At 40.6% G+C, this 14,649-nt stretch overlaps 1 protein-coding gene across 1 annotated transcript in view; it reads right to left on the bottom strand.

The window, feature by feature from the left end:
• Positions 1 to 14,649, bottom strand: part of SPTLC2 (serine palmitoyltransferase long chain base subunit 2) — a 78,820-nt gene that overhangs the window by 37,758 nt on the left and 26,413 nt on the right. The window contains exons 6-9 of the mRNA XM_037394398.1: positions 13,842 to 13,935; positions 11,045 to 11,150; positions 9,987 to 10,206; positions 8,048 to 8,174 (exon numbers count right to left, since the gene is read on the bottom strand). Of these exons, the coding sequence (XP_037250295.1) occupies positions 8,048 to 8,174; positions 9,987 to 10,206; positions 11,045 to 11,150; positions 13,842 to 13,935 (547 nt within the window). The remainder of the gene's footprint in view (positions 1 to 8,047; positions 8,175 to 9,986; positions 10,207 to 11,044; positions 11,151 to 13,841; positions 13,936 to 14,649) is intronic.

Consider the following 14,649-nt stretch of genomic DNA (forward strand, 5'->3'; position numbering starts at 1 on the left):
CTTGAATCTTTCACACAACACAGTTGTCACACCTTTTTGTGAAGACCCTGATCCATTCCCATAAGTGCTCAAGTTTCTCCTTTGACATCAAAGACACTTAACAGCTAAGAGGTTCATCTCATGATAAACGCTACAGCCTGTGAATTTGCCACCATGTCAGAGCTGCCCACATCAGCTGCTACATCTGTTACATCCTTGTCCTTCTCCACTGTGCTCTCAGATTTACCCTGAACTGCAATAATTTCAACAGGAAGGGTGCCAAGCTTTCCCATGTTAGTAAGTTGTATTTGGCAAGTGGCTCTGGTGGCCTGCCACCTGGAACTGCAGTGAAGTGGAAGAGTCTGCTTTGTGCCTGAAAAGTCCCAAACCCCATCGGTCTTGCCTCTGCTGTGACTTTTACAGACTTGTTTTTCCTGCACGGCTCTATTTTCCAAGGATCCTGGAAAGAGCAAAGCTGTGCATATAAAATCCACAGCTGCCTCTACAATGCCAGGTCCTCAAGAAAAAGTTACTTGTCAGGAACATAGCAATAACCCTAGAAAAGACAAGCTATTTTCAGGAAAGACTGGAAGTACTAAACATTCTGCTTCCAGCTCTTGTTATAGACAGTTACTCTATACGAGTACCGAATCTATTTGCACAGAGTATTTTGTTCTAGAGATGCTAGTTGCAGGGCAAATGTGTTCGGCAACACACTTATGCAATAGAATATTAAGCCGGCCAGTCAGAAGGGAACCTTGAAAGTCTTAAGAAGCTTCAGAAGTATTTTACTGGCTTTCCCAGCCCCCGCTCCCTTCCCCGCCCCCCCAAATCCCAGTGTCCATACTCAAACAGTTCAGAAATCTTAGGAGCTGCCAGCCAACATGAACTTCAGAAGTATGCATGCTCTGTAATACATCTCCCTCCAGGCAGACACCACCGTAACCACAACTTTTCCACTACACAACAATTAGGCAATAACCTGAGCATTAACAGAAGCTCAGCCATGGCAGCAAGAAACTTCGCAGGTTGATTTATCCTGTTCTTGACAAGCTAATTTGTCATGAGCTAAACCCCACTGTTAAAGCTAGACTGCAACAGAACCTCCACAATCTCATTTAAAGTTGTCTCCAGTCCCTCCACTGGCCATATGCTCTCAAAGCGTAACCGGCATGCATGTTTTTCAGACAGCTTCTTTCTTCAAAGATTAAGTCTGTGCTCTCTAAGGAAGTTTAATAATTCTGATACATTAGCAAACATCTGCACACCAGTAGGACTAAAGCATACATTGTAGATGACTGTCAAGATTGTCTGTGTTTGATGTGAAATGGCATGAGTTGACCTGGTGCCAGCCACATTTTATATCAGAACCTGCTGAAGTACCCAAGGACAGCAGGTTCAACTGGTCTGCGAGTCCCACATAGCCTAATACACCTGCACATAGTCCAGAAAAAGGGCTTCAGTTACAGACTGTTGCTTGTTTCCGAAGAAGCTAGAAACATTTACATTATATGCACTTCATAGAATGAAAGTTTGCCATGTGTCTGTACGCCGCAGACACTATAGCAATACTAGTATTAATGTTTCTATGTAGAAAATTGCTGCAGTTGCCAGGGTTGATGATAGGAAGTGGTGCTTATGTGGGTCATTCAGGTATTTTCAAAAAACTCTGCTCTAGTAAATCATGTATCATACCAGGAACCGTGAACTCTTATTTCACACTAGCCCAAAGTCAGAGTGTACATCACCTCATTTGTGATTACTTCCATTCAAATGTTTTACCTTAAATTTCATATTGACTTAAAGCATTTTAGTCACAGGATTGCTAACTGTATATATTAGTGAGCTGCTACCCAGTATTTTCTTTTTTCCCCTGTATGAGCAGCACAGCAGCGTTCTGTAGAAATGGGGCACCTCAAGTGCTATTGCGAGTAAAAAGCAAGCCACACATTTTAAACCAAATGTTGTGTAAGAAACAAAGAAAAATGAAATTACTTAATCAAAGCCACATTCCTAGTTGTATTTGTGCTGTAACAGATCGGTGTTTAGGCTATGACCATACAGGATGACAGCTCACACCTGAACAGAAATAGCAAGAACCAGAATGTTATAAGAACAAAGCAGGTGTACAGTTATAAAGGTTTATAAGCTCCTGCACAAACACCACAATGTTGATTAAAGTCCAAAAGAAGAGGCACTGAAGAATTCTCACATTCCAATGCACAACACAAATGGTACAGCTCTGCTAACATCTGTAAACACTCTTCAAAGCACCAAAGGCTGAAAGATTTCTCCTGCCCAGCCCAGGTTAAAGCAATTTTTCTGGAGGCTTGCCATGCTCTGTGGGAGGGAGGTAGAGGTGCAGCAACAAGCTGGATTTAAAAGATCCCCAGCTGGAAGCACAAATACGGAGAGTGATGTTTAAAACTGTTAGTCCCCTGGGGAGAAGCAGGAAACTCTCTTTATGACCCCCAGAGTATTTGTTTTTCCAACAGTTTCCCAGCTCAGCTTGAGATTCTCAAGGGCAGCAACAAAAAATGTTTTCACTTTGCTCAAATTAGTTTTGACTGGTCCCTGGGTTCCCAAGGTGATAATTTAACACCTCATTAACAAGTGCATTATTGGAGGAAATTCAAATGAACCGATTTTAATGCTAATTGAAAGTTTTCAACCTCAGCCTGTGCAAGGAGTATTTATTTCCCCTTTGGAGTACAACAGCAGCCACCGCTTCCATTTGTGGATCTACTGCTAACAATGGCAAGGTACAAACTTCATTTATAAAGACACTACAAGTTACCTAAAATTAAATTCCAAGTGATGTAACATGGGCTATTCCTTCATTACCGCTTACACTTTATACTTGCATATAGTTCTGGCTTGTCTTTCGAAAGTCAAGGGGAATTATACAAAATGTCCAACTTGAAGAAACCTACTGATTAGGCAGCTGATTGAACTACTGAGGTCGTATCTTCACTTGAGGGCCTGATTAACCACATGGAGGTTAAAATACTAATTGCAATCTTCTGTGCCCTAGAATTTAAGCAGGTAAGGCTTAGCTTTCTTTCCAGCATGCTTCTCCCTGTGAATGACAATATAGCAATGGTCCCATGTACTCAACAGCTCAATCAGGCTCAGTTCTCTGCCAACACAGCTGTACGTTCTTATTCTTTTTGGCTATAATTGTTTTAACTACCTTTTCTGATGTAACTCACTCAAGTTTGTTGCACACAGCAATGGCAAGACTAGAAATCCATTTATTTTTTTTTAAGGTTTCCTCTGACTAGATGTAATCAACTACTAGCTCTTCACAACTGAGATGCTCTGATGGGACAAATACCAATCAAACTATGTACAACTGACTAGCCCTCTAAGGTTAGTTACTAATTTCCGATAGTTTAGCAGCTGGGATGGCTCATGCAACTGCTGCCTCCATTGCTTGTGACATGACAGCTATGTAAGATAATAAACCTTGGTTTCTATACAGTGCTCAAGACAACGTTCATTCAGAATTTAAGTGCCATCTGGAGCAAGGGCTGTCCACAACTTATTCTCTACATGCTATGTATGGTTATGGTGCTGTGATTTGGTGTGGGGTATTTGCCTCCTGAAACTGAGATGGAAGACAGTAAACTTGTCATAAACATCAACAGGTATAATTACTACTGTTGAGTTAATGTCCATGGAAGGAAGTAGTTCACCTCTTTTACAAGCCATTAACAGTTTGAACTGAAGTTGGTACTTAAAACACTCCTGGATTTAAGGCTCACCTTCAACTTTTAATATACAGGAAAGCAAACTAAGTTTCACCTCTGAAGGAGGTTAACCAGTCCCTAGACTTGTTTCACCTTGCATGCTTTGATTTGCCAACGTCTCAGTTGCGTTACTTTACGATTTTCTTCAGCTTTCCCTCCATGATGTTATCAGGGCACAGAACAGGCTGCTGGGTCCTGAACACAGCACTGCTAACAGAGCTCCAGTTGCACAGGTTGTACCACTGGCTCTTACATAAATGGCAGAAAGGAGCCCACTGGATTTCCAGTCCTAGTGAGACTGTAATGTCAAATCCCTCCACCTTTCAACTCAAACTGAACCACTGACACTGAAAAATTCACCAAGTACTTAGTATCATAAATTCCAACCATATCTCATTTACCAGGACAAGCACCAAGCTGTCTCATTTTCCCTACAGTCAATTTAAATAACACAGACAGCACATGAACAGCAAGAATCAAGTGGCTCTACACTACATTTCCAGAACTCCATTCCAGGAATCCATCTGTCATCTTTGTGTATACTATAACCCCAAAAAGTCTGCTTATTATGTCTGTCTATTATTATTGTTTAAAAAAGCCCCTTTATCTACAAAACTATCTGAAGTTCATTCATCTTTGGGGCTGAACAGAAAGAACAGCAACCACTGAACTGCTGACAAGCATCTGCAACACTTGCTCATTAACAATTTCAACCATAGTGACTCTGAATTAGAAAACCAGCACCAAAGAGTTTGCTTTTGCAGAAAGAAGCTTTCTCCATCTCTCCTACTCACCTCACTCCACTATACAAAGCCAAATGTGATACGTGAGATACCCACCTATATTGTCACTGGAGTTCTCTGAAGACATTCTATAAGCTCAAGATGTTCACCACTTGAGGACAACTGCTCCTTTGCAGAACTTCTCAAAGTGATCACAAAACAAGTATGTTTTGTTTAAGACCACGTGATGGTCTTCTAGCCAATTATATGCAAAACAAGTAAAGCAAAGCAAAATAGGACAGACATACATACAGCATTGATAACAATGTAGAGGAGTTTCAGAAGCACCATTACCAAGAACCCATTAACATAGCTCTTGCCATTGCTTTGGCTGTGGATTGTTTTTTACAGTCTGGATGAAGAAGCAAGTAATATACTTGTATTTATCTATAATTATATTCCCATAACTGCCTTCAGAAAGTCTGAGGCTTGCTAGTCACTTACATGCATAAACACTACAGAGAACAGAATAGTTCGAACAGAAATCAACACAAGAAACTACTGTCCCAATTCAGGCAGCACACTTGCACACCATCCATCTTACGTTCTTTGTAAGCAGCCATTCAGCTTCTCATAGCATCTGCGTTTTGTCCGTGCTGCCTCCTACTAATATCCTACTTAGTCACTGGCGGCTTGCTGGAAAGATCTGAAAGGAGCTATTTGCTTTTTTTAGTTATGTAAAGTTTTACTAACTACAACGCCTTGTATTGTAAGTTTAGAGCCTCCAGATGTTTCATTAGATTTAGAAATAACCTGAAGTGCAAGACGAGAGAATCAACTTATTCTAGCAAAATAATACACAAAAACCCTTTCATCCTCAAAAACTAATTGCTTACTACTACTGCCTCATCAGCTACAGACCATCTCAATTTCCACAAAGGTTTGATGCCATGGAGGACAGCAGCTTTTACAAACTGTGTGTGGTAAACAGAAGCAGGCAGACAAAGAAGCTGCACAGGTTCTTTTCAAAAAAGCATTCTTGAAGCCATTAAAGGATTTAGCTGTGGCCCAAAAGTCAGGCTTGGGAGCTAGCCATCTACTGTTCTGATTCCAGCTCCTGTGCCCTTGTAAAATCATTGCCCTATCTCAGTTTTCCTTCATCCATTAGTTCACCTTAACTAATTTAAAAGCAGTGAAATTTCTGTAATACCCAGTTGATTCAGAGGTGCTTACCAGTGGCCCTGTTTAACACTATTCCTCTACTTGTCTTCCACAGCCAACAACTCTTACCAGCACCACTCTACTCCACATTTACTCACTAGTCAAACCAACTGCAGGCAGTGGCCCTCCAGAGCCCCACCCATAATTCCACAGAATCCAAACAGAAGTTTTTCAGCCAAAGCCCTTAAACAAAAAAAAAAAAAACAAAACACCTTTGTCATGCTATCGCTAAGCAGCTGCTCAATTCACCCAACTGAGCTTTTGCCAACTTCATCCACAGAAAATGCCTACAAAGTAATATTATCTCTAGAGCCTTAAGGCATCTAAAAAAATGCATGACAGGGAAGCAGCACTGCGCAGAACATGAACAGAGAAGCACTTCCATGCAGAGATCATCCTATGAGGTGCTTAAGGCTGACTTACATGCTTGGAAAGCCAGTAACACTTTCATGAGACCTGCAGCTGAGAAATCCTTTGAGTATGAGCAGACAGGACTTTGGCTATCCAGCTGTTGCATCCAGCACTTCCGCAAAGTGCTACAGCTTATACAGAAATCAGACATGCAGAGGCTTCTTTGAAATGACACAGCTTTCAAACACCAAAACCAATTCTTTTCTCAATAGAAAGAATGGCTAGGAATTCTGGTACTACTCTTGAGTTTCAAATTAGCAGGATGTAGCCTGACATGCATTTTAAGCAACATGACAACAAAAAAAGGCCTTTTGAGTTTTTGTGTTTATTTTTTTGCCAAATTGTTTCCTGATCTGGTTCACCTTTCAGGCCTGAGGGATCTTGCTGGCATAATGGCAGGAGAACAGTCTGGAGTGGAAGTTGCTTCCATTCTCCTGGCTTGAATAAACATCACACTGTAGCCTCAGAAAAGGGCAAAAATGCCTGAGTCTGAATACTGCAAACAGAAATCAGTTACACATTCCTTGCTTCCTGCTTCATTAAGGAAAACAGATGCTGGAAGAAACCCAAAACAAGCAACGCCAAGCAAACCACAGACTGTTGGCAAATCATCAGCTAGAAAGAGCTCAGTTGCTTCTAAGATGACAACAAGACCAGCCCTTTTGCACAACTTTTCACATAGTTTGCAGCTTGGTTAACATCTGTTCTTGAGAGCAGCACTGAGGACAACTCTTGGATGGTACAGGTATCTCACATGAACCACTGGGAAGCACTCAGTGCTAGCACAGGTACAGGCTGCTGTCTGGCTGTACTTGCTTCAGTAACGACTCCTCTATTGAGCAACTGCCAATACCAATTGCTGGCACTTAACTCTCTGTTCTCAGACAATGTAAGCAAAGTGAATGAAATCTGTTATAGCAAAAACATTCTTAACTCATTTTTCCAGCAAGCCTTCTCATTGTAGGGGTTATCTGTCAGGTTAGATGGGCAGATGACCCATGTGCAAAGGCAAGTACAGTTCTTCAGTATACACCACCACCTCGTGGCCAGATGCCTGAAACTCCCATAACTGAATATAATCTGCAGTTTGAATTCTAAGATTCTCGGAACAGCACTGACAGATCCTCAGACTACACACACTGTCATCCTGTGTGAGCTGCTCACAACTTTTTCATTACGTGTGAAGAAGGAAACATATCCCACACAGAAGGTGTTGTACCGTTTCAGTTCCAAGGTATCTTACACATCACATGTGCAAGCTATTTACTTTATGCTAGAACTGAAGGAAGCTGCTACCCACTAGGCAAATAAAACACAAGAATTTCTGGTTTTGATTTTGAATGCATTGAGACTAGTACAGATTTCCCCTTTCTAACTTTCATAACGAAAAAAACCCTAAAGATAATAAAGACAAATACACTGAATTTCTTCTCCTGGTGCATCAAGTCTACAGATTTTGAAAACTGCCTCTAGGTCCCCAGGTAAAAAGAGGTTTCAGAAACATTCCTGGATTTACTTTAACTGAGGTGCAAACATCAAGTTATACTACAGATGAAAATCAAAAGCATTGCCCCTGCAGTAACCAGCACACAAGACTGCTGGTCTTGACTGTAAAAGACAGCAAAATACTCTGAAAGCAATCTAAAAATTGGGGCAAATAAAGAAACAATGGCGAAGAGAAAGAAGGAGGCTAGAAAAGCTACATGGAACAAAAATGAATACAAGACAATATTGTGTCTTAGATAAGGCTAAGATGACTTACCTCTAGCTGGAAACTCCTTGTGCTGTTACCAGGCTGATCTGCTAAGTAGGACAGTAAACTGGTTGACTGATAGAGAAATTTCAAGTCTACATGTACCAACAGATAATTATGAATGTGTCCACTGAATGAGTTATCTGCCAAAGTGATAACAAGTCTGTTTGGCTTCCCCCTTCCACATGCTTATTGTTAGAAGGACTCACCAACAGTCGTACCATCTTCACCCATAATGCATTTCACAGAGGTGATGATTTGCTCCACGACGGGAGGTGACATTGATGATGCATACGCAGCACTGTGAGAATATGTCCTGAGGTAATCAATCAGTTCCTAGCAAAACACAAGAGGCATCATAGATCGCCTTCCCAGCACTGAACAGAAATGCTTTTACTGTCATGTCTTAATCACACAATAAAATGGGCCACCACAAGAAACCTCTTTCAGAATGTGCTGGAAGAGAACAGGTATCTCAACGATTGAATTTATGACACAAGTAATCAACAGTTGAAAAGCAAACAGCAGAGACATGACAACCCATAATTATATCACAGGGCAAGAACATGTGTTGATCACAGACAAATGCCAGTGACAGACTTGTTTAGCTAATACCACCAGTACTGGATTGCAAAAAGGTGCTTGCATTACTCAGGTTGTGCGCAGGCTATGTTTCAAAAGTGTTTATTATAAGAGTGGGAGTATAAAACAAATGAAACAGTGGGGAGCAGGATCTGTAGGTGCTTATGTATCATGTTCAATATAATTGTTTCCCCACAAAAGTCACCAAACGGGAATAGGTCACAACATACTTTCTCCCATTTATCAGCACAATATAAATACAGTGGCAAGTGCAATTTAGGAGTGCAAACACCTCAGCCTACCCCTCCTGCATTTCCCAGTTAAACACACCTGCTACAGTTGTTAAAGGGGAAAACCAGGTCACGTAGGAATAAAGGACCAACACACCACAGATCTAGTCTGCTTGTTGTTAACTGTAACAAAACCACTCTAAAATACCCAGTCCACTCCAGCAGAGTATTAACACCACCAGTAAGAATGCCAGGACAGAGTCCATCTTGTGCTACCATAGAATTAATAATGATGGCCCTGCAGATTGCACAAGCTGAGAATGTATTACAGAAATATGTGGAAGTGTTCAATTTCATGTTGCTGTGTGCCTGGAGTCTGTTAAATTAAAGGAAGTTGTAAAGGGACTTCGAAATAAACTAGGTAAGAAGATTTAAGGCCTCTTACCCCTGGAGCAATCCCTCAAACAGTAGCTAAACGACAGCTGTGAAGGACTCTCAGCTGCTTCACCTTACACCAAGGGAATTAATCCCACTAGCTCACTACCACTCCAAAAAGATTAATATGGTGCTTTCTTCTGGGGAAGACGTCGGTAATTTTAATCCAACTGCAGTCAACTCCCAAAGAGGAACATCGGCAAGTTCCATCTCCACTTAGATGGGCTGAACTAACTGTCACCATCAGTATCTAAAAAATTACTGTCCTGGTAGGAAAATCGTAGAATTTTGCTCTCAAGTAAAGCTTAGAAGCCTGATCTGTGAGATACATTTGAAGATACAAGAAAGGGGACACACACCGTTGTCTACACCATCCCTCCCAACAGGAGGAGTTCAGCAAGGGCATCGCTTCCTAGAAGACATTTCAATAAAAGAGTCAGTAGCCAAAAAGCCACCCAAGAAGGGAACTGTCTTTTTAGAAAGCAAACTGTTGGAGTCCACAGGGAATCAATTCTGCCAGACTAACCCACGAAAGGAATTCTCCTTCGAAACAGGATGGAAAAACTTCAGCTTTTGATGTTTTTCCTGCAAGTCTCATTAAAAGTAACATTAAGAAATCCCTGCTTTCTTTGCTCCTAGCAGTTTCTAAAAAGATACCACACCACTGCTGTACATTCTGCAAACTGAGATGAGCGCTGACAAGGTGAGAAGTATACAGTTATGAGGTACGTTACTAGACTAGACTCTTCTGCATTGCACAGACTTTCACTGCAGTGGGCAGTATATAAAATTATGAAACAAAGGACAGTCAGGGTACTTAAAATAGATCAAATTTTAAATGCTTAGTGAAGGACTCTACCACCCCAGCCTTAAAACAGACACATGGTTCCCAGTTTTTTACCTTCTTGCCCCCAATGTATCCTCCAGCAGCTCCAAAGCTTTTGGTGAATGTTCCCATCATAACATCTACATCTTCAGGACTGAGTCCAAAGTACTCCACCACACCCCGGCCACTGGGACCCAGGGCACCTATACTATGAGCCTCATCAAGGTACAGATAGGACTTGTATTTCTTCTTAAGGGCAATCACTTCAGGCAAACGGACTATGGATCCCTCCATACTGTTGAGAAACAGAAAATCAGTGTAAGTTGATTTAATGATTGCGGCCTCCTTACGGAGCCTAAAGCCACTAAGCTTTTTCTTCTTCACTCTTTCAGTATTTATGAACACATACAACTTGCTAGACATATCGTGTTCTGCAGAGGGATGAATAATAACTCCTCCTTGCACCTGGGGCCCAGATCTCTACTTTCTACCTGTTTAACATCTCTAGGATGCTGACAGACTAGATAGTAGCAGCAACAGTAAGTTAAGGCAAAGGAACGTGTTCAGTGACAATTATGTAAGTTACCCCATTTCTACTTCCACCTTAATGTCAGTATTCCGATTTGACATCTACTTACCTTTTGTTTTCAAGTTTAAGCACTGACTAGGCTCTCATTAGTAGCACTCCAAAATGCCCCCTTTTTGTGCTGAAAGTCACTATGATTTAAATGCCTAACACTGCTAAGCCTACTACATGCTCCTAATCACTCTCAGCAAAAACATTCAATTTACACAATTCCATTCACACTAGCATCATCTAGTGAGCACAGAAAGAATGGAATGGACAAGCAATTTAAGACCTCAGCTGTGATGTAAATAATCAGTTTAGATTAATTAATTTCTATAGTCTAATCAGGATGTGAGAAGCATTGTGATAACACCAGGTGCAGCTACAGTACTAGCAACAGAAAGTCTAGGATGTGAGACATACATAACTCAATTTAATTTGCAGATGAGATTAATGAAAGAACTATGAAGTGACAATATTCATAGTTGATTTGGCAAAAGAACCCAAATACTAAGCAGCTAGATCTCATGTGGAGAGTCTTAGGAATATAAAGAATAGTTTGTACCTGTATATTCCTTCCACCAAGATAAGAATTTTTTTCCAGGGCCTCCGTGTACGAGGTTGCCCATGCACAATAGCATCTTTGAGCAGCTTCTCCAGGCTTTGCATATCTGCACCAGAAATTACTGTTAAATGGTACCAAAACAGCTACTAGCTTGAGCTTTGACATGACTAAAGACAGCAATACTCCAGAAATGCACAAACTGCTCCAGTGTGGAGGACAGACCATACATAAGTCAATAAGCATGGGCTTTGTCTAGCTGTGGGCCCACAGATAAGATTAAAGGGAACGTGTGACACTATGAATTCTGAGGAAGAATTTCATCATCCTAAGCTAAAAGCACGAGTTAGAGCATCAGGCATAAACAGCAAACAAGGAAGGAAAAAAAAATATGAAAAAAAAGAAGGTATCTCATTGTGAGGAAAAGAGAAAGCAATTTAGGTAGTAAGTGTGTCCTTGTGGATAGAAATAACTCAAAAAAAGAACAAGCAAGCTCAAGGACAATCAACAAAAGATAAGTAGAAGGCAGACCAAAGTGCAGAACAAGAAAGGGGAGCAAATGTACTTTTTTTATTACTTTGTTTGAAATTGAAGGGACTGGAGGTGTGGAAAAGGAAGCTACTAAACCAAAAACAGAAAAGAAAGAAGAAAGAACCACCAGTGTAAGAAAGAGGACAGTGCTCAGCATATCAGAAACTAGACAGATGAAGTTGTTAGTACCAATGTATTGTGAAACCTTACTAGCCTTGGCTGCGAACACTTGACATGATCCTAGGAGACTTGGCTAACGTGAGAAAATAAATACATGCGAAATTAGTCCCGAAAAAAAACCACTGAGGAAAGGAATGGAGATGAGAGTAATAAAACCATAAAAGCTAAACTGCTGTGCAAGAGACAGATAAAAACACTAGGGCATGAAAAAACAGCACAACCATGAAAAGAGGACTGATAGACTAGGGCAGCTGTAGCACCAAGAGGAGCTTGTGAACTAGAAATTAGACCAGAAATTAGCCAGCAAAGTAATTCAGTTAATAGACTGTTAAAAGACAGCTAACGTTCAGAAAAAGACAAAGATTAAGAAATCGGTGAGTCCCCACCTCCAACAGATCTCTCAATGAAGAAAGGACAATTTTAGTACAGTTAGAGAGAACAATGGTATATGAACTTCTGCTCTGATCTCTCAGGGAAGAGGGAAAGGCTGGGAACTAGGTCTGACCTTAACAAAAAAGACAAAGTGCAGAACGAGATAAAAGAAAAATGAAAACATTGGCAAGGATTTTAAGGGGGATGATTTTTTTTTTTTTCTTTCTCCATAATTTCTAAAAAAGCAGAAATGAATGAAGCCATTTATATCTCAGGAAAATTAAGTTAACTAAGGCAGCATAGGGTGTAACAAGAGTAGCATACAGAACGTATACATAACTATGAAATGATCATCATCTTGGCAAGCCAAGATCATTGCTTGCATTGTGCCTTCTGATTCTAATCTGCCACTCCATTCTTTCACAGATCCCCACCATCTATAAGGTTTCTAGAACATCCCCCAGTCTCACCACTGCTCACAGTTTGTACCCCGTTCCCACAGATCATCTATTTTTTCTCATCACAGCAGAGCTTTTAAGTCCTTCTCCTCATAACCCAAACTGTGTTTGTCACCAGTGTTCTCTGAAATTCTGGAACTGGGATGCAATGTCCATCTATACAAACGCAGAAGCCTAATATAAAGCTTTTGTGATCTTGCTCAGCAATCAAGAGTTATGAAGGGAGCAAACTAAATAAATAACTAAATGAATCACTGAATGTAACAGTAAGCTCTACACTTCTGTAAAGAAAATTATTCAAATGATAGAGGACAAGAGAACACAAAAGAAGCCATAAGCACATCAGAGGATCCACTGTCAAGTAGGACGAAGAAAGGAAAATAATTGCAGCCACCCAAGCTTTGCTGTCAGCACCACACACTTCAGAGAGCAAGTCATCATCATCATCTCAGAGATTGATAGTATAAAACATATTAGGAGTTGCTAAAGAATGAAGGTAGCAGCTTTACTAACCAAAACAACCAGGCACCTATTTCATTAAGAAAAAAAGAAGGAATTCCTACGTATTTTTAATTTTAAAGTCATTCTAAATACCTCCCTTTGGAGGAAGCTGAAACTAGCAAGGTGAAAATTCTGTACATTTTGGAAACAAATGCTTAAAGCAAGTCAGTGAAATTAATCTGTGTGTCACGCCCCCCAAATTCCTTTTGTACTATACTGTACCAATGCATGGCTGTCTAGTTTAGCTAGGACATGTGCATTCATAAGCTTTTGTTACTGTAGGATCATGTTGACATCTGGCCCTAAAATTAAACTTGATCTCCCAGGCTATAACCTAGAGCACTACAAAATTGCATTACTATGTGACATGGACCGTTAGAATAGACTAACCATGCTGAGCTACCCAAGTAACAAGAAGCCATGTTAAGACACTAGTGCCTCCAGACTTGCCAAAGGGCAGCAAATGTTCCTCTTCATATGCAGAGGATGTGAGCCAGAAGAGCTTCAGGATAAAAGTGTTAGAGGATGTGAGCCAGAAGAGCTTCAGGATAAAAGTGTTATTAGTTGAGAATGAAGATATCAAAAGATATCCAATTCAGGATGATTAAATTCTCAGTTGCAGCCATCTTCTGACCTTTCAGGTAACCAGCAATTGATTGCCTTGCATGAAATTGAATTTCCAACTATCAGAAGATAGATTAGAGTGTATCTGATCTACAACGTCTGCAGAAAGGTAGAGTCCACCATCTGGTACTTACTGTTGTGCTTAAAGATTCGAATAGTTGCTCCTGACAGTCTTGCTCCAAGCACTAGTGATGCATGATTCAGTTCATCACTCAAAATCAAACAGCCCTGAATTAGAAGAGGAAAGAGGAAGATATTAAAAAGGTTATGTTTCACAGCCAAACATATAACACCTTTCAGCTCTGAACTGCTTAGAGATCATTTAGGAAAAAAAAAACAAACACACTTCCAACATAAATGCAGCTAGTCGAGGCAAGACTTGCTAAGGAACAATCTGCAGCCTTAGTACGGCAAATAAAAATACACAGCTGCTGTTAACAGAAAGAACCACTTAAGTTTCACTTTTCCCAGAAGTCCTCCAGCCGAATCTGCCTGAATATCTCACATGAATCTCTCAATTGTGATATTCATCCTCCTCTGCAGCCAGGTAGAACAGAGCAGAGCAGCTGGCCGCCATTCACTCAGCAAGTCCACACTGGTGCTAAGACACAGCCCACCAAAGCCCTGGATTAAAGCCCTTACCAAAGTTTCACTATTTCATACATTAGGAGGTAAGCACTGACTAAACCCCATGTGTCCTCAGTGGTACCAAAGGGACTAATTTTCTTTGATGAACAGAACTATTAAGAACTTTCTAGATGGAGGTAACATACAAGAAACAGGAAGTGGAAACCAAAACCGCAGAGTGAAATTGAGTTTTCTGAAGCCATTAAACTTTACATTGAACTTGCTTGTTTTTTCAAACAAGGGAAGATACGTTCTTCAAATATCAAATCAGAATACATCTGTTTTGAGAGCAGCAAGCATTACAGGTCAGTAATG

This window comes from Falco rusticolus, chromosome 7 (assembly GCF_015220075.1).
Source record: "Falco rusticolus isolate bFalRus1 chromosome 7, bFalRus1.pri, whole genome shotgun sequence".
In the NCBI taxonomy this organism is placed as follows: Eukaryota; Metazoa; Chordata; class Aves; order Falconiformes; family Falconidae; genus Falco; species Falco rusticolus.